The 20,628-nt window shown below is 44.4% G+C and overlaps 2 protein-coding genes across 2 annotated transcripts in view; both read right to left on the bottom strand.

The window, feature by feature from the left end:
- LOC102912671 (leukocyte immunoglobulin-like receptor subfamily A member 6) overlaps positions 1 to 20,628 on the bottom strand; it is a 119,262-nt gene that overhangs the window by 10,871 nt on the left and 87,763 nt on the right. The window contains exons 7-8 of the mRNA XM_076568755.1: positions 5,480 to 5,764; positions 5,051 to 5,353 (exon numbers count right to left, since the gene is read on the bottom strand). Of these exons, the coding sequence (XP_076424870.1) occupies positions 5,051 to 5,353; positions 5,480 to 5,764 (588 nt within the window). The remainder of the gene's footprint in view (positions 1 to 5,050; positions 5,354 to 5,479; positions 5,765 to 20,628) is intronic.
- LOC143272817 (leukocyte immunoglobulin-like receptor subfamily A member 6) lies at positions 7,303 to 9,581 on the bottom strand. Its single transcript, XM_076568840.1, has 5 exons — positions 9,380 to 9,581; positions 9,187 to 9,225; positions 8,719 to 9,003; positions 8,120 to 8,422; positions 7,303 to 7,811 (listed from the first exon to the last, which is right to left on the bottom strand). Exons 1-5 carry the CDS (start codon positions 9,411 to 9,413, stop codon positions 7,723 to 7,725), a joined length of 750 nt encoding a protein of 249 aa, XP_076424955.1. The 5' UTR covers positions 9,414 to 9,581; the 3' UTR covers positions 7,303 to 7,722.

Raw genomic sequence — 20,628 nt, 5'->3', positions numbered from 1 at the left:
TACTTTTAAGGAATTGCTCAACATCCTTAATCATCAGGGAAATGAAAATCAAAATGACTCTAAGACACCATCTTACCCCTGTCAGAATGGCTAACATCAAAAACACTGGAGACAGCTTATGTGGAGAGGATATGGAGCAAGGGGAATATTCCTCCACTGTTGGTGGGAATGCAAACTGATACACCTACTGTGGTGATCAGTATGGTGGTTTCTCAGAAAATTGGAAATCAATCTTCCTCAAAATCCAGCTGTACCACTCCCGGGCATATACCCAAGTAATGCTCAATCATACCACAAAAACACATGCTCAACTATGTTCATAGCAGCAGCATTATTTATAAAGCCAGTACCTGGAAACAACCTAGATGCCCCTCAACTCAAGAATGGATAAAGAAAATGTGATTCATATACACAATGGAATACTACTCAGCAGAGACAAACAATGACATCATGAGGTTCACAGGCAAATGGATGGAAGTACAAAAAATTGTCCTGAGTGAGGTAACCCAGACTCAGAAGACAAACATGGTATGTACTCACTCATAATTGGATGCTAGATGTAAAGCAAAGGATAGCCAGACTGGAACCCACAGCTCCTGGGAGGTTAGTTAGTAAAGAGGTCTGTAGGAATGACACAGTCACTGCCCAGTGACGGAAATGGATGTGATCTACATGAGCAGACTAGGGGTGAGGGGGGTAATGAAGGGCAAGAGTCAGAGGAAAGAGAGCTTAGCTTCTAGCTGGATCAGGAACAGAGTGGAAGATCAAGGAAAGCAATACCATGATAAATGAAGACACCGTGCAAATACAAAGAAACAGAGTGCTAGGTTATGTTCCCCAGGAATCCACAATGATGATTCCACAATAGACTACTGGCAATGGTCAAGAGTTCCACTCCCTCCAGTCATTCAATTCCTCACAAACACATCTACTCTGCTTCAGATTCACTACCCTTGCCCCAGAAAAGAGCAGGCCACTGGAGGGCATTAATTGAACATGGCACAATATGATACTATGTGCCTGAGCTGACCTACTCTGGGAATCAGAAGGCTGAATACCTTAACTGTCATCATAGAATCCTCATCCAGTGACTGATGGAAGCAGATACAGAGATCCACGACTGGGTCCCAGGCAGAGCTCTAGGAGTCCAATTGACAAGAGAGAGGAAGGATTCTATGAGCAAGAGAAATCAAGACCATGATAGGAAAAACTACAGAGACAACTAGCCAAATTAATGGCAACACATGAACTGTGAACCAATAGCTGAGGAGCCCCCAGGGTACTGGACTAGGCCCTCTTGATAAGTGAGACAGTTGTTAAGTTTAAACTGTTTTGGGGGACCCCAGGAAGTGGGACTGTGACCTGTCTCTAGTGCATGAGACAGCTCTTGGAACCTAACGCCTATGGTGAGACACTTTTTCACATCCTTGGCATAGGGAGGAGGGGCTTAGACCTGCTCAGATGAATGAGCCAGGCTCTGCTGACTCCCCATGAAAGATATTGCTTTGGAGGAGGTGGGAATAGGGGGAAAATTGGGGGAAAGGCTGGGGAGTATGAGGAGGGAGGACAGGAGAATCTGTGACTGATATGTAGTATGAATGGAAAATGTCTTATTTAAAATAAATAAATAAATAAATAAATAAATAAATAAATAAATAAATAAATAAATAAGAGATATATTAATAGCTGGAGACCCTTACTTAGCACCTTCAGGACTAGAAGGGACCCTTATAACTCATTGCATAAATGTTAAAAATCTTTAAGGAGTTAAAAAAAGTCTATACAATACAGGATATTACACGTTTCCAGATAACATTTTGTGTTCAGATTCTGCAGAAGTGTTTCTAAGTTAATCTGTCCCAGTCTAGGCTTTCAGTGAGGCTGGTGCCCTGAGTCCCTGCTTGGATAGCCCACAGTGGGATCCACTCCCCACTGAAACCCAGGCTTCCCACATCCTACTCACCCCCTTCCTGACTTTCTTCTCATGCCTGAGTGTGAGGAGAAGGGAGAGGGTGAGGAAGAGGAGCAGTAGGAAGTCAGCCACCGAAACCCCCATCACAGCAGATATCTTTCCAGTGCTATGAGCCAGGGGACATCATGAATGAGGAATTGTGAATGATAAACTACTGTGTGAAAATGAAAAAAAAAAACAATCAGAGTCTGCATGGAGCTGCACTAGGTCCCCTGCATCTATATTATGGTTGTTGGTTTGGTGTTCGTTGTGATTTCCGACAGTAGTGATGAAAGTGTATCTGACACATTTGCCTGCCTTTAGGATGCTCTTCTTTCTATTGGGTGATGTCAACCAACCTTGATGTGACTGTCTATGTCTGATGTTATGGTATCATATTGTGCCATGTTCAATTGAGGCCCCGCAGTGGCCTGCTCTTTTCTGTGAATCTGAAGCAGAGTGGACATGTGGGGGACTTGAATGAATGGAGGGAGGGGAAGCTGCAATTAGAATGCACTGTATGAATGAACAATAGATAGATGATAGATAGATAGATAGATAGATAGATAGATAGATAGATAGATAGATAATAGATAGAATGATGATAGTTAGATAGATTGATAGAGAGAGAGGTAGGTAGATAGATAGATAAATAGATAGAAATGTAGATAGGTAGGTAGATAAATAGAGAGAGAGAGAGAGAGAGAGAGAGAGAGAGAGAGAGAGAGAGAGAGAGAGAGAGAGAGAGAGAGAGAATACCTACTGTATGAGTACCCCAATTTGGGTCTTTGAATTTGCTGTATCTCATTCTCATAGCCATGCAACACAGGACCATCTCTGAAGACGTTCAGTCAGTTTTCCTGCCCTAGATCAGCCTGAAGGATGGTGCATAGCTGAGGACTGAGTCCAGGTTATCTGTCCCCCACTTTGTTCTGTAAACTGGAGCTAAACCTCATGAACTGGAAGGAAAGATCCTGAATGTCCTGTCCTAGCCCTGTACCACACCCCAACACAATGTCTTCAACACAGTTTTAGATGGGGCAGAACCACTGTGGAACAGAGATCTTGAATCTTTCTCTATAAGTATGTGAAACAGATGAGATCATCATTAAAAGGAACTTAATGTCTTTGCCAGGCCTTCTCTATTTACACATGGAGAAACTAGAACCTCACAAGACAGAGGGTAGTGCATGTCAAACTCTCCAGACAAGAATGTACCAACCACATAACTAGCTTTATCCCTGCTGGACCCACCCTGCAATAGAGTTCTTGCTTAGACATCTGCTTCAGATACAACAGGGATGAAGAGCTGTTTTTCATGGCCTGACACACTTGGAGGGTGAAACTCAGGGGAATTGACTCCTCCTCTCATTTCATGTGTTTGAGCCTAGGACAGATCAACAGGACCACTCTTCATCAGGATGCAGCTAATGCAACCTAGCTTCTGAGCCTCTGGGTTTCTGGAGACCATGTTGGGGTCTCTGCTTCACACCTAGTAGCTTGGACATCAGCCAAGCTGATAAAGGAATGTAGACTCATAGGGACAGACAGTCTGCACACACTCAGGGTGAAACAACTTCCCTAGACAAGAAAATCTAAAACCTCTATGGAAATGGATTTTTGGACCCTAGAAGACTGTGGGAAATTTGTTGTGGGAATGATGTGTGGAAGCCTGCACTAACTATCTCATATCTTCTCAGTCTTATGTCTACACTGCAGCCTCTTCAGAACCTCCCAGCTTCCTACCTGGAATATCCTAGGTTCCCAAGAAGAGAGTGAGATGGTCATTGAGAAATCTTAGTTCACTTCTAAATCTCTGCATAGGAGACCCTCTTTTCATAACCCTCCTTTGGATGAACTTACTCCTATCCCAGCCACAGGCTTGATAATTCAATTATCCTGGATACCCCTTGTAGCCCACAAAAGTCAGGATCACCTCACCTGAGAGTGTGACCTCAATGGAGACATTGGGATATGATAACATGTAAGGAGTTGAGCTCTTAGAACCAAAGCATGTATAAGAATCCCAAAGGGGCTGGAGAGATGGCTCAGCCGTTAAAGGCTAGGCTCACAACCAAAAATATAAGAGTTCGGTTCCCAGCACCCACAGCTGTCTCTCCAGCCATAAAAAAATAAAAATAGAACCCCCAAAGACAGAGGTCATGGCACTCATGGAGAATTCTGCCTTATATTGTAGCTCTTGAGGCATTGAACTTTGTGGCAGGTAGGAATGGCCAAACCTTCCTTGAACAGAAAGAATGTGTTTACTGGGACTGATGATTAACACAGTAAAGTCACATTCTCTCCTGAGGACACAGTAGTCCCTGGATGCACTGAGAGAACAGGTATAACAGGGAGGTATCCTAAAGATAAAAAAATAAGTGACTGAAGGGCTACAGTCATTGCTCTAAGCCACCCTCTTTCAGAACCTAGTCTCTATGTTGTAAAAAACAGTCCCTTCTCCACTCTCTTGCTCCTAGACCTGTTCATCCCTGACATGTTCATCCTCATCTTGATGATGAATCCCAGGTCTCCACCCAACTGACTTTGTGCCAAGGTGGGTCCATACTAAATGCACTACATTGCTCACCTGTGATCATGATGTCTAGAGGGTCACTGGGGGCTGACCACTCAGAGGAGAAGCTCTGTGCACCAAGGCATTTGTATTGACCACCAATGGAGAAATTCACAGAGCTTTAGGTGAAGCTGGCATGAAAATGACCAGCCTGGGGCTGATGAACACAAACTTGAGTGAGGTCACTTCTCCCCTCTTTGAAAGAGCAAATCTGTCACAACTTATCTCAGAGGAACACTTGAGTGTCAGCTTCTCTCCAGGGACCAGGACAGGGACTTTTGGGGTCAACAAAGTGGGCTTCATTGACAGCCCTGGAAGGAACAGCATCAGGAAGTCATCCACCTGGCTCTTGTTACATTCCATATCTCATCTTACTTTGAAAGTGCCATGGCCTTTTCTACTCTGGGCCTTAGGAATCAAGAGTTCCCTTCAGGCATCATGGCCTCAATCCCACCTTGAGGCAGCAGCACTAATGACAAAGAGTGTCTGGTGTCACTCACTTGTGGGAATGTGGACTTTCTTACCTGAGACATGTATCTCCAGAGGGTCACTGGCCTCGGACCACACATGTGAGGTATTTGTATAGTTTCCATAACATCGAAAGGGCCCATGTGTGCTGGATGTCACAAGGATCAGAGGAAACAGAGCCTGGGACTGTCCAGTGTGTAATAACTGTGCCTTTTGGGACCTGGAGAAATTCAGATCTGCACCAGTCAAAATGAACCCATCATATCCTTTGGATGAGACACACTGAAGGGTCACATTCCCACCTGAGGTCACCACAGGGCTGGGCAAAGCTGACAGAGTAGGTTTGCCATGGTAAACACCTAGGAGAGGAGCAGGCAGTCTGTCAAATGAAACACAGCCACTTCCAGCAGATGGGCTGTGGAAGCACACCTATAGAAGACTATTTCCTGTGGACAGAGGCAAAGATTGTGACAGTGTCCTCTCACCTGTCACCACCAGCTCCAGGGAGTCACTGTGCTCTGTCCACCCTGTAGATTCATAAGAGTAACAGCGATATTGCCCTGCATGATGCTTTTCCATGGACGCTATGGAGAACATGACCTTTTTACCAGGATCTTTTGGAGTTTGATGGAACCAGGATGCTGGACTTCCTTCTTTATACAGGAAATATATTTGGGTTTCCTTGGTCCCCTCACACCAGATGGTCACAGGATCCCCTGTGCTGATGACAGAGCCTGGCTCAGCCCAGAGGGTGGGTTTCTTGAGGTTTCCTTTAAGAAAGTAGGTGGGAAAGAGGTGAGATTTTGAGCAGTTTCACAGTAAGAGTCAAACATGCTACTGATCTTGAAATGTTCTCCTAAATAGCAAAAGGACCAGTAATGTCGTGGAAAGACTCAGTCTCATGAGCCTCCCAAGATCTCATCTCACTATGCTCTCTCCTCACTTTCTGTACACTGACTCGCACAGTCTGTAGCACAAATCTTAAAAGGCCTCATTAATAAAAACAAACTTGGTGCCAGTTATTGGGGAGAGAATGCTAGAAGATCAGAGAAACAGAAGAAACCACTGCCACCTCACCTTGCCAATTCCTCAACTGATCCTGTTTCCTCAGACTGGAAGCCTCTGAGTCCTCATGCAGAATGAATCTCAGCGGAACTGTTGCTCAAAAGCCTAAAAGCTTAACCATGCTTTAGTTCCTTGTCCTCATGAGTTAAATACCTTTTGGCTTCCTGCCATCACTTCCTGGGATTTAAAGGCTCTTGTTACCATGCCTGGCTGTTTCCAGTGTGGCCTTGAACTCACAGAGATCCAGGCAGATATTGGCCTCTGGAATGCTAAGACTAAAGGTTGTGAGCTACAATTTTCTGGCCTCTATATCTAGTGGATGTTCTGTTCTCTGACCCCAGATAAGTTTATTAGGGTGCACAAGATTTTGGGGAAGATAATATCACCACATTTCCTCTTTTGCTAAAATTTTAAAAAGCTTATAACTAATACAAGAAAAACTATATCCAATAAGTATATACAATATTCACAGTCAAGAATTACATACACAATGTCTTGTCCATTAACATTTGACAGATTCAGATGAAAAACTCTGTTAATAGATAACAATGTCCAGTCCATTAACATTTGACAAATTCAGACAAAAAAATTCATTACTTATCCTGTTTAAAACAAGTAGTTCACCAGGCGGTGGTGGCGCACGCCTTTAATCCCAGCACTCGGGAGGCAGAGCCAGGCGGATCTCTTTGAGTTCGAGGCCATCCTGGACTTCCTACCAAGAGAGTTCCAGGAAAAAGTGCAAAGCTACACAGAGCAACCCTGTCTCGAAAAACCAAAATAAATAAATAAATGAATAAATAAATAAATAAATAAATAAATAAATAAATAAATAAATAAATAAAACAAGTAGTTCCTTTTTAAAAGTAGATTCAATAATCTCCCTTTTATTTTATCATATCCAAAAGTCTGCATGCTGTGTCAATTATCTCAGGAGCTCTGGGTGCTCAGACATATCACACATTATGGTCTTTACAGGAAACCTGTGTCAGGTGCAACATGATTCCACAGGGAGTCTGAGGCTTCCTCACCTGAGACCAGCAGCTCCAGGGGCTCACTCCCTTCTGACCACACCTGAGGATTATTTGTGTAATAGCCATAGCATCTGAACCTCCACCTCTGGCTAGAGGTCACTGGACCCACTGGAAACTCAGCCAGGAACATCCCAGTGTGTGTGTGTCTTGAGCTCTGAGGGATGGAGAACTTCTTATCATTCTTAGTTAAAATGAACCAGTCGTATCTCTGACTTGAGGTACAAGAGAGGGTCACAGACCCTCCTAAGTTTACAACAGGATTGTGTATGGTTGACAGGGTGGGTTTGTTGTAGACTCCTAGAAGAAACACACATGGAAAATTAAAGAGGATCACAAAGCCTGAATTGCCCCCCATGGTTGTCCTTTGATGAGAGGTACTGTTAGTGCAGTCTTTTCTTGAGAGTGACATCTGGGGTTAAGATTTCTGGTGTCTTCTCACCTGTCACCACCAGCTCTAAAAGGTCACTGCGATCTGACCATCCCACAGAGGTGTGAGTGTAACAGTGATATCAGCCTGCCTGCACTTGTGTCACAGATGGAATGGTGAGTTTTGCCTCAGTGTTGTCTGTTTGAGTCGGTTGGACCCAGGGCTCTTGGCTTCCCTCTTTATATATCACAGAGATTAGGGTTTCTCAGGTTGCCTGACACCTGATGGTAACAGGACTCCCTGAGGGGATCACAGAGCCAGGATGAGCCCCTATTCGGGGTTTGTGAAGGGTCCCTGCAAAGAAGTGGAAAAAAAGAGGTGCATCTGTTAGGAAAATATCACAGAGAAGGTCACCAGTTCAGGGACATGTAATCTGATCTGCAATACCAAAAGGACACGTAAAGATCACACTTTTCTCTGGATCTTAGGTTCTTTTGTTACTATCAATCCTAGTTTCTACACCTCAAGTCTGGCTGTATCACACATTTTATGACATTGGGTTCAGTATTCTTGGCTCTCATTCACCCACAACATACCAGGTCCTTTCCTGGGATCCTATGTCAGTTGTAATGTCCATCAAATGAAGTCCTGCATTTCCTTACCTGAGACCAGGAGCTCTAGGTGGTTACTGGGCACTGACCATGCCTGGGGGGTGCTCAAGTAATACCCATAGCATGTGAACCTCCACCTCTGGCTGGGGGTCACAGGACCCACTGTGAACAGGGCTCCAAAGAGCTCAGGGTGTATATTCTGTGAGGGCAAAGCTGGGGAGAACTTCTCATCCTCCTTCATCAGAATGAACCTGTCATATGGATGTTGTGACACACATTGAAGGGTCACATTTCCTCCTACAGTCACCACTGGGCTGGGAAGGGCTGACAGGCTCACACTGCTCCTGTGAACTCCTAAGAGAGAAGAGGGCAAAAAACATACATGAATGTGTCATGTGTTTAAACAGACCTTCAGATCAACTCAACCTAACGACAGTTCCCAAATCCACTTGCAGACAACTATCTGTCCACACATTAAGGCCTTTATTTATTAATTTTAATAATGTCTGCTTTATCCTCATATGCACATATGACCCTCATAGGAAGCATTTTCCTTTGCATATTTAAAAAGGGGAAACTACTGTGAATATACTCCTTTCCGCAAGGCAGATGCTTTATAGCATGTGATGGTTGTAGAGGGGTCCTCTCACCTGTCACCACCAACTCCAGGTAGTCACTGTGTTCTCTTTTGCCATTGGGGCTTTTATATTCACACATATATTGGCCTGCATTGATCCATTCAATTGATGAGATAGAGAATTTGGCCACGTTCTCAGTTTCTATTAGGGTTGTTGGTACCAAGAAATCTGGACTTCCTTCTTTGCAGAGACGGTATTCCTTGGCCTCTAAGGGCCCTTGACAGAAGAATGTCACTTGGTTTCCAGTCATTACCACATTTCTTGGAAGGGCTTGTAGTATAGGTTTAGAGAAGACCCCTGCAAGGAAAATGACAATTGGTTCCCCAGAACTCCCTCTCAGATATGAGCTCTCAGACCCAGGACATTCTCAGGCACACCCAGCATCAGCCCACACCTGTTGTTCTCCATCTGCTCTGTTCAGGAGTTTTCTGTGGTCCCCACAAATGATGTTCAATCTGGGACAGCTGTGAAGACACTCACCTGCCAATGCTGGGATCCAGAGGACCAGATGACTCAGTGCTGCAAAAGAGATACCTGTGTTTGCGCTGAAATATCAGAAAGCCCTCAACTTCCAGACATCTAAGCTGCTGAGATTTCCTGAGGGCACAAGGTATGCCTGTGGGGTGGATTCCCTCTCAGACAAGAATTCTCCCTCCCCATCTTGGAATCTCACCAACACACAGCAGGGATGTGAGAAAAGTTGTCATGGCATCTTCCAATTGCCACAATTTTGCAGATAGTTGGTCCCTTTGTCAAATGGAAAGAAACAAAGTGTATGGGCTATGAAGGCTGTCTTCTCCTTCATGTCATGAAGATGTAAAAAGAGTATCCCTTGAGGAAGAGGAACTCCTCTTCTCAGACACATGATGCTTCCTTTACCAGTGCTGTGGTGGGTTGGGCTACAGAATATGTGGCTTCTGCCTCTTTCTGGTCCTTTAGGCTTTGTGTTAGTTTCTGAGACAGAATCTCTTGAATCTCATGCAGTTTTCAGTCTTCTTCCTCTTATCTCTCAGCTTCATGTGGACTGGGATTACAAACGCAAATCTGATTGTGGTCTCTTCTTAAAGATCATGTCCATTTTAAACATCCACTTCTGCCTGAATGCTCCCAGTGACCGTGGACCAAGACATAACATAAAATGAACCTGGTGACATTCCGATGCCTCCCCCCTCACCTGAGGGTGCGCAAAGCTGGTCTTTTTCTCTCAGAGGTTCTTCTTGGTTTTCCTTGACTCCAACAGCCAGACCAAACTCATGGATGTTTTCCTATCCAGCCCTTGAGATCCTTTGTGAATGTTGTGTGAACTTTTCCTCCAGAAACATGAACAATGCCTACTCATCCCAACTGTGACAGAAACAGGCAAGTCTCTGAAAAATTTTAACTGGTGAATCAAAAAGTTATATTAGGGTTCCTTAGAAGCAAGTGGTCAAATGTCTTTGTTCTTGTGTTTTGTTTCTGTTTGTGTGTTGAGAAAGGATAACAGTGTAGTTCTGACTGTCCCAAAACTCACTGTGTAGACTAGACAAGATCCACCAATCAGTTTCAACTCCAAACTCTTGATCCCAATGTGCTCCTCTATGCTAAGCAATATTTGAAACTTTTCAGTGTTTATATCTCTGAAAAAAGCTTTGCCTGAAACTTTTAACTGCCTCTATTTCTGAGAGGAGAGGAGTAGCCTCAGGACCCTCTATAATATAAAATAAAACTATTGTGTATAATCAGAGCTACAGTGTCTTCAACTGGCCAATGTTCATGTCATGCCTGGGAAGCAGTGACTCACAAGGGAAGATGCAGTTTGATGCTCCTGGGAAGATATAGCAGAAGGGCCACACTGAGCTCCTGATCTATCAATTCTTCTAGATGAACACAGAGGAAACTATGAGGCTTTCTTAGGTTTTCTCTATTGTTTTGATGAAACACTATGACCAAAAGGCAAATTAGAGAGAAACATGTTTATTTGGCTTACACTTCAGTAATGCTGTTCATCACTAAGGAAGTCAGGACAGGAATTCAAATAGGTCAGGAGTTGATGCAGAAGCCATGAAAGGGAACTGTTTACTAGCTTGCTTTTTCTGGCATGTTGAGCCCAGCTTCTTATTGAACCCAGGACCAGTAGCCCAGGGATGTCACCACCCACCATGATGTCCTTTCCCCATTGACACTAATTGAGAAAATACCTTGGAGCTGAATCTCATGGATGTGTTTCCTCAGCTGGGTCTTGTTCATCTGATGACTCTAAGTTGTGTCAAGTTGACACAAAAACCTAGCCAGTATACGTGACTGCTTGTGAAGTAGACATACAAACATGTCACCTTAAAGCCACATCCTTTCCTTCTTCTTCATCACCAACATCTTAAATAACTTTAAAATCCTCAAAGTCTTTACAGATTCAAAACATAAAATTTTAGTCCCTTTAAAAAAAGGCAATCTTGTAAAATCCAAAGTCTTTTAAAATGCAAAGTATTTCAACCATGGGCTCCAATAAAATAACTTCAATAGTTAAGAGTCAGGACACAGTCATGATCAAATCAAAGCAAAATGAAAATTGGAACCCTCCAATATCTGGGATCCATTCACATTGTTCTGTAATACTCCAAAGGGCTGGGGTCACTTCTCTAGCTCTGACATCTGCAGTACACACAGCTCATGTTCTAGGCTCTGACTCACTCCTCTCCACAGCTACTGTTGTTCTTGGTGGTCATTCCATTGTACTGGCATCTCAAAGTCACAGGGGTCCTCTGCTGCAAATGGGCTTCACTTTCACCAATATCTTCTCATGGACTCTCCTCATCATGCCAAGCTTCAAATTCTTTGCAAGACCCCTTCAGTCCTGAGGCTTCAAATGCCAATAAGGGTGCACCATAACAAAAGGCCTCTTCTTTCTGGTTATAATGTCAATCCTCAGCTAATCTTTATGATCCCTTCATGACATCAAAACCAGTACCAACTGGGAGACTTATACACATTACCAAGTCAGGCTGCCTCACCATGTCCAACCTTGGCTGCCTCTAGATTACAGCTTCTCTGTGATCTCAGGAAATACTTCCAGTCAGATTTCACCTCAGTGATTCTGGTCTCTTCTTTTTCTCTGCTAGTATCTCAACTCCAGCTGACCAGCTTCTATTTTCCCAGTATCATAAAGGTTTTACTTCAGTAATTCTGGTATCTGGTTAATTACCACTGATTCTTCAGCTCTAGCTGACCCCAACCACAGTATTGTTTATTAACTCTTGTATCTTGTTAATAACCAATGATTCTTCAGAACAGGCTACCCAGAACCACAGGATTGCTTTAGTAGTTCTGGTATCTTGTTGATCACAGTTGATTTTTCAGCCCCAGCTAACCAGAACCACATGTTCTTAATTCAAAAATAGAAAATGGCCCTCATATTATCTTTAAACTTCCCTCTGATATTTTACAAGCCAATCAGGCCTCCATTTTCTGCACTTCTCTCAATATTCTTATCTTCCAAGTTCCCATAGAACATCCCACCATTGAGGTCTCTCAACACTCAATGGCTCTTCTAGTCCAAAGTTCCAGTTTCCTCCCACAATCCTCCCAAAAACATGGTAAGGTCTGTCCCAGCAATAACCCACTACACTGGTACTAATTGGTCTTAGTTAGGGTTTCTATTGCTGTGAAAAACACCATGACCAAAAGGTAAGTTGGGGAGGAAAGGGTTTATTTGATTTACTCTTCATAATTGCTGTTTATTATTAAAGGAAGTTGGGATAGGTAATCAAACAGGACAGGTTACTGTAGGGAGGAGCTGATGCAGAGGTCATGGGGTGGTACTGCTTACTGGCTTGCTACCCATGGCTTGATCAGCCCACCTACTTGTAGACCCCAGGACAAGCAGCCCAGTGAAGGCACAACCTACCAAGGGTGAGAATTTGCCCATTGATCACTAATTGAGAAAATGACTTACAGCTGGATTTCATGGAGGTATTCCCTCAACTGAGTTTCCTTCCTCTGATGACTCTAACTATGTCAAGTTGATATACAAAACCAGGTGGCACACAGGGAAATGGAGAAGGAAACATGGCATTCTCATGGTTCTGTATTTGATACTATTCTGCTAAAAAAATCTCCTATAGATTTAATGGACTTTTCTTACCGACATACATGAATTTTATAGGTACATCATCTCAGCATATTGCTCTGCCTGGGTGAAGGGAGGAGGGCACTGGACCTGCCTTGACTGAATCTACCAGGCTGAGCTGAATCCCCAGGGAAGTCCTTGCCCAGGAGGAAATGAGAATGTGTAGTTGGTTTTGGGGGAGGCCAAGGGGAGGGCAGGATGAGGGAGGACAGAGGATATGTATGTACAATTAAATTCAATTATAAAATGATAACAAATGTAAAGGTTACCAAACTACACTCATGAGCATAAAAGCAGAACTGAAAACCAAGTTCCCAAAATGCAGAAGGTTCTGTGTTCAAGGAAGGAGATTAACATTATGCAATCTTTGGACCTACACTTGTGAAGGATCATTGCAGGGAGACTTCCTCTTCTGTGGTTGGGTGGGTAGGGTCAGGGCTCCAAAAGATTGTTAGTAGCTATGCTCTATCTGTAGATGGGTACTGGGGTAGCTCATCTTGCTATCAGTTGCCCACATTGACAGGAAAATAGACTTATTCAAGCTTATATCCACAGGCATGTTATCTCATATGTAGGTATCAGTTTCACTTTGAAAGTCAGACTGAACCCGTCCCTCAGAGCAGAGTAGCCATTAGCACATGTAGATACTTCAAGGTATTATCTTCATCACTAATTCTACAGATTGACCATGAAAATACCAAACTCAAGCACTGCTTTTCCCTTCAATATGTATCAGTTCATTTTCTGATTCTATACCTTAACAATTGACACTGTATCATTATAAAGAAATGTGGCTCGCTTAGCTGGTAATTTAGGGAGATGTAAATCCAGTACTAAGCAACCTGACCTGCTTATCCTCTGATGTAGATGTTGTATGCTGTGGCACAGAATGCTAGAGGACCTAAAAGGAAAAGCCCAGGGAAAGAAAGGAAAGACTGCATTGTGGACATTGAATTGTGTACTCATATATTCCAGTAGGAATTCATCATGGTCTAAAGGAGATAAAGTAGAAATGTAGGAGGGTGGTGGTCACATGTATATCATTTTTTTTTAATTTGGTATGATATTAAAGATCTCTCGAGGACAGAAAGGCTCATGATGCACAATGTGGTATATAGCAACATATAGTAAAGGAAAATATCACCTGGGACTGAGGAAAAGCAGGAGATATACAGAGGTGAGAACCCAAATCTCAATGGTGGGACTAGATGCTCCCCCATATCATGGCCTTAAAATAAATGAATGACAATTCTTCAAAAATCCACAAGAAGTAGAGGTTTAGAGACTTAGTGTGGTGGTAGAAGAGCTCTTCACCCCAACATTTGAGATTTTCCTGCACCTAAAACACATTAGCTTGCTGGATCTGTTATCATAAGTGATTTACAAAATTAAGCACTGACCTTTCTTGTAAAAAACACCTAAGATCCTCAACTTTATTTCCAAGACTTAGTCACCAGACCAGGTATATTATATTCTCTCCTCTTCACTTCTAGGATGAATTCAGGGTCCTTCTCTGGCTGTGACTAGCCTCAAACAGTAAAGTCCCAAGATTGTGGGGATTAAGCCAGACATGATGATCAAGATGAGGTTCTCCATTGTGTGATCCTGAGTCTGTGAGCCTGGAGATTGTTGACAAACAGGTCAGGACCAACCAAACCCGGCAAAAGATAACTGGGTTTCCATTCTGAGCAGTGCCTTCCTCTGTATAGAATTTGACCTTCTGTTTTGATGCCCTAAGCAGAATTACTCTTTTCTCAGGCATAAGATTCCTCAGTCAATTATCTTGGGTTACCTTCTGAGCTCACAAAGGAATGAATCACCTAACCTGATCTGGCTGGGGACACTGGAGTATGACAACAGGTAAGGAGATGAACTTTGAAAGGTAAAGCATATGCAAGAATACCCAGGGTCTGAGGTCACAGCAGTCATGGAGGATTCTGCCTCATGTTATAGAACTTGAGACTTGATTTTGATGCATGTATGGAAGGGCTGCACCTTCCTTGAACAGAAAGAAAGTGTTCGCTGAGACTGATGATTGACACAGCAGGGTCACATTCTCTCTTAAGGACACAGTAGTTCCAGGATGCACTGGGAGATTATGTGTGAGGGGGATATCCTACAGAGAAGACAAATGAGAGTGAAAGACTACAGTCATGTTCTGAGGCCCTGTTTCAGAACCTAGCTCTGTATTTTAACAGACAGCCCCTTGTCCATTCTCATGTGCCTAGACCTGTTATCCCTGAGAGGCTCATCATCATTTGGATGATGAATCCCTTGTCTCCCCCTAGCTGAACTTGGCCAGAAATGGTCCACACTGAGTGACTACATTCCTCACCTGTGATCAGGATATCTAGAGTGTCACTAGGGACTTACCACACAGAGGATAAAGTATGTGCACCAAGGCATCTATACTGACCACCAGTGGAGAAATTCACAGAGCCTAAGATGAAGTTGGCATAGAAATATTCAGCATGAGACTGATGGAAAGAGACCTGGGGAACATCATTTACGCCATCTTTGGAGAGAGCAAATTTGTTATAACTCATCTCAGAGGAACACTGGAGAGTTAGGTATTCTTCATGGGCCAGGACAGATCCTTTGTAGGGTCATCAGGGAGGGCTTTCTTGAGATTCCCAGCAGGAGAAAAGACAGGAAGTCATCTAGTTGACCTTTGCAGTTCATGCAATATCCCATCCTGCTCTGACATTTCCATGTCTTTTTGAACACTGGGCCTTAGCAGACAAGAGCATGCTTCAGCTATCATGTCCACAAACCCTCCTTGGGGTTTCTACAGGGTATATGAGAAAGTTTTTCTGATGTCTAACAGTTGAGTGAATGAAAAGTCTCACCATAGACATGTATCTCAAAGGGTTACTGGACTCTGACAACATATGTGGGGCATTACGACAGTATCCCTAACATGTGAAGGGCCAACTCCTGCTGATGCCACAGACATGTCAGGAAACAGAGCCTGGGACTCTTCACTGTGTATGGTCTGTGCCTTTTGGGACCTGGAGCACTTAGAATATGCACCAGTGAAAATGAAACCACTGTAGAATTTTGATGAGACACACTGGAGGGTCACATTACTACCTGATGTCACCAAAGGGCTGTGATAGGCTGACAAAGTAGGTTTGCCATGGTAAACACCTGGGAGAGGAGAAGTCAGCCTGTTAAATAAAATACATCCCAAACTGTATCCAGCAGATGGGCTCTGGAAGTATACTTATGGAAGAATACTTCCTGAGGAATGAGGCAAAGGTTGTGACACTTAGAGTCCTCTCACCTGCCATCAGCAGCTCCAGTGTGTCACTGTGCTCTGACCACCAGCAGATTGGTAAGAGTAACAGTGATTTTTCCTTCATGATGTTTTCCCTAGATCCCATGGAGAACATGGCGCTGTTAGGAATATCTTTTGGAGTTTGATGGTCCCCCACTATGCCCAGGGTTAGTGAGGATACCCCCAAGAATATTGACAGCTGGTTCCCCAGAACTCACCCTCAGACAGAAGCTATCAGACCAAGGAAGTTTCAGGCATCCCCACTATCAGCTCACACCTATTGTTTTATATGATCTGTTCAGGACAGGACTGTGGTTTCCACCATGGATGTCCAATCAGGGACAGCTGGGAAGACAGTCACCCACTAGCACTGGTTTTCTGAGACCCAGATTCAGGCCTACAAGAGTTAACTTTGATGTTTGCACTGAAACATGAGCAGGATCTCCACTTCCAAATGTCTTCTAAGCTCCTGAGACTTCCTGAGGACCCAAGGCATGGTTGTGAGGTGGATTCACTATCAGAGTAGAATACTCCCTACCAGTCTTTACATCTCTCCAAGATACAGCACAGATATCAGAAAGGTTGTCATGACAACTTCCAGTTACCACAAGTTTGCAGATAGTTGTTCTTCTTGCCAAATGTACAGACACAAAGTGTATGGATTATGTAGGGTACCTTCTCCTTCATGTCATGAATATGAACTAATACCAGCCCCTCAGAAACAGGAACTGCTCTTCCCAGGCACCTGACTCTTCTTTTCCCAGTGCTGTGATGGGTTGGGCTACAGAATATGTGGCTCCTGTCTCTTGGTGGTTCCTTGGTTTCTATTTTTGTCTCTTAGACCGAAACTCTTGAATTTCATGCAAATGTCAGACTCCTCCTGCTCCCTCAACTTCTTGTGGCCTGAGATTACATATATAAATCTAATGTGGTCTCTTTTTACAGAACATTTCCATTGTAAACATCTAAATATGCCTGGATGTTCCCAATCTCCTAGAACTAGGACTTAACAGGGAATAAACCTAATGATTTCCTGAGCCAACATTATCTCCAAGGGATTCAGGTCTGGTCTTTTTCTCTCAAGATTACTTCTTGGATCTCCTTCATTCCTGCAGCCAAACTAAACTCATGTTAGTTTATGAGTTTATTAGTTACAAACTAAACTAACTGTTTCCTACCCTGCCCTGGACAAGCTTCAGTGACATGTGAACTTGTCCTGAGGATAAAAGAACAATGTCTACTCACCCCAGATGATACACAAGTGACAGAAACAAAGACAAGATTCCACACAAATCGAGCTGGTGAACCAATGAGATATATGAGGGTTCCCATGAATCATATGTTCAATCTTTTTTGGTTTTGGTGTTTTGCTTTGCTTTGGGTATTTTAGTTGGTGTGGTTTATGTCTGTTTCATACAGGGTCTCACTATATACCTCTGGGTGTCCTGGAACTCACTATGTACACCAGGAGATATCAACCAACCATTCCCACCTCACAACAGTTGAGAACAGTGTGGTCATCTATGACAAGCAATATTGGAAATGTATCAGTGGTTATGTCCCTGGAAAAAAGCTTTGCAGTGTAACATTTACTTGTCTATAGTTCTGATGGGTGAGGAGTGGCAACCATAGGGCAACTTGGGTCCTCACAGTCCAGCCTGCCTAAAGAATCAACGGAGATGTCATGCTGCTCAGGTGTGCTAATGACAACCACTTGGCAGTCTAGGTCCTCAGAGTCCAGCCTGCCTGAAGCGTCCATAGGCTGCCTGATGTCAAGCAGTTCAGGTAGGTGACAGAACCTACAGGGCAGCCTGGGACCTCATGGTGCTGCCTGCCTGAGGAACCTAATGCTCTCCCAGGACTCTGTTGTTCAGGAGGGCCAAAGAACCCCATAGAGAACCCTGGGTCCTCATGGTGACACTATGATGATGAGCAAGTGTATGGTGGTAAAATGTGAGAGGAAGAGAGGAGGAGAGGTTCATGTGCTGTGGTGAGAGGCACTTCTGAAGAAGTGAGAGCTTGGAGGAATGGGCAGATGCTTCTACCAGGAATATGCTAATCTGTATAACATGTGCTGCCACCCAGGCCATGTTGACATCCAAGCCTGGAACCTTGTCTGGATCTGTGGTCCTATCACAGTTGAGGTCTGTGTTGTCCATGACCCACAGCTCCAGCAAAGGCCACACAAATGCCCAGGGACTAGGTGACCTCTTGTGGCCATTTTGGTGTTCAAGGCCATGCTGCCATTGGGGCCATGGTGTCCTCTGTATCAGGGCTGCTGATGAGAACCATGTCTGGGTCTGTAGCCTTACCACAGTCAGGGTCTGTGTTGATGTCCATGGCTCCTGATACCATTCAAGGCAATACTGATGTTAGGGGTCTGGGCTGCCACATGGTTAGATTTTGGTGTCTGAGGAGCACATTTCCACAGGGGCAAAGTTGATCTGAGTAGCCTGTGCTACCACCTAGGGCCATGGTGACATCTGAGCCTGGGCTGCTGCTAAGGACCATGTCAGGGTTTGTGGTCTTTTCACAGTTGAGGTCTGTGTTGTCCATGGCCCGTGGTGCCACCAAAGGCCAAAAGGATGCCCAGGGTCTAGACCACATCCCATGACCATGTTGGTCTCAAAGGGACTTGCTTCTGATGGGGCCAAGTTGTTACCTGCGCCAGGGCTGTTGCTGAGGAGCATGTGTGGGTCTTTGGGCCTACTGCAGCCAAAGTCTGTGTTGATATCTGTGTCTCCTGACAACATCAAAAGCAGTGCTAATGTCAGGGGTCAGGGCCACCAGCAGTGGCCATGATTGATTCCTATGGCCTTACTGCCATTGGGATCATGTCAGTGCAAGTGGAGTGCACAGCCAGTTGGGAGCAGACATTGGCTGCTGCTGTGGATCAGGAATGTGTCTGGGACCCAACAGCAGCCAGGATCTGTGGTTCTGCTCACAGCTTGTGTTGCCCCAGTGGGTCATAGGAACCAAGTGTTTTGCAATCCAATGCCATGCTGAGCCAGCTCTGTCCCTCCCTGACCCTGCATATTAATGGACACTGGAGATCTGGACCTGTCTCCCCATGGGAGAGCTGACTCTAGCATTCAGGAGAAATTACTCCAACACTTACCACAGGCATGGCAGACCTGGCCCTAGTGGTATTGGCCAAGGGGTGCTGGCTCTGCCACTTGCCTGAGTGTGTGGCCCCAATGTCCCAAACCAACCAGCTCATCTACCATTCAGACCCACATTCTGGGCCCACCCTAACAGCTGTCCCATCCATGACCGTCTGAAGTGCATGAAGGGCCTGGACCTGCCAAAGGATCACCACAGGATCTGCATAACTCAGGGCATAAATAGGCTGTCCAAGAGAAGTTTCTGTGTGGCCCAATGATGAAGGTGGACCAGAAACCAGATGCTGAAAACAGACTCTTTGCAATGAACATATTGTGAATGGGGCTGATTGGATAAAAGGGGTGTACTGCATGACACACCAGAGCTCCTGATGACACTGGCAAGAATGAAGAGGTGTTGGAAAGATGGTGGGGTGAGGAGGGTGTTATGTTTGTTTTGCTCTGTTTTTAATTAATTTGGGAGAGCATACTGCAGGAGTCAAGGGTGGATATGGAGGGATTGGGAAATAAGCAGAATTGGGGTGCATGATGAGAATCTTCCAAAAAATCAAAAATTAATTGTGTTTTAAAATATGTAAGTAAATAAGCAGAAACATCACCAAGTGTGTGTGATGAATACTAACTGATTTGAGAGTGCAATGTTTTGGGGGCATCCTTCATCTTCCCAGTTCAGGAATTACCTGTGGTCACACCAAGGATGTCCAAACAGGGACAGCTGAGAAGACACTCACCTGCCAATACTGTTTTCCTGGGTCCAGACTCAGTTCTGCAAAAGAGTTAGTTACCTGTGAGAGTTTGCACTAAAACATGAGCATGACCTCCACTTCCAGATGCCTTGTAGAGCTGCTGAGACATCCTGCTGGACCAATTCGTGGTTGTGAGGTGGATTCCCTATCAGATGAGAATTCTCCCTCCCCATTTGACATCTCACCAAGATAGAGTAGACCTGTGAAAAGCAGGGTCATGGCATCTTCCAGTTGCCACAAGTTTACAGAAGATCAGCCTCTTTCCAAATGCACCCAGACACAAAACTTGTGGCCTGTGCAGACTGGGTTCTGCTTGTGATCATGAGGAAGCCCCTGAGGAAGAGGAACTGCTCCAACCAGGTGTCTGATTCTTCTTTCCTCTGCTGTAATGGGTTGGCTTCCAGAATGTGTGGCTTCTGTCTCTCCCTGGTTTCTTAGTTTTTGTTTCTGTTTCTGAAACAGTACCTCTTAAACCTCATGCAAGTCTCAGACTCCTCCTCATCCTTCAGCTTGCTGAGTGCTGGGATTACAAGCCCAAGTCTGATTGTGGTCTCTTCCTTCAGAACATCTCCACTGTAACCATCTACGTCTGCCTGTATGCTACCACTCACCACAGACCAGGACTTAATGCAAAATAAACCTGGTGACTTCCTGAGTCAGGACCTTCACTTG

Source organism: Peromyscus maniculatus, chromosome 1, assembly GCF_049852395.1.
Source record: "Peromyscus maniculatus bairdii isolate BWxNUB_F1_BW_parent chromosome 1, HU_Pman_BW_mat_3.1, whole genome shotgun sequence".
Taxonomy (NCBI): domain Eukaryota; kingdom Metazoa; phylum Chordata; class Mammalia; order Rodentia; family Cricetidae; genus Peromyscus; species Peromyscus maniculatus.
Note: the sequence above shows the minus strand (reverse complement) of the source record. Positions and strands in the feature narration are given on the sequence as shown.

Bases quoted from the DNA above. Each gene is read 5' to 3' on its own strand.
- LOC143272817 (XM_076568840.1), bottom strand. From the start codon at position 9,413: ATGACAACTTTTCTCACATCCCTGCTGTGTGTTG. The intron at 9,226-9,379 runs GTGAGATTCCAA...TCTCTTTTGCAG, and splicing joins CACATCCCTGCTGTGTGTTG to CACTGAGTCATCTGGTCCTC. The intron at 8,423-8,718 runs GTGAGAGGACCC...CTTCTCTCTTAG, and splicing joins CCTGGAGTTGGTGGTGACAG to GAGTTCACAGGAGCAGTGTG.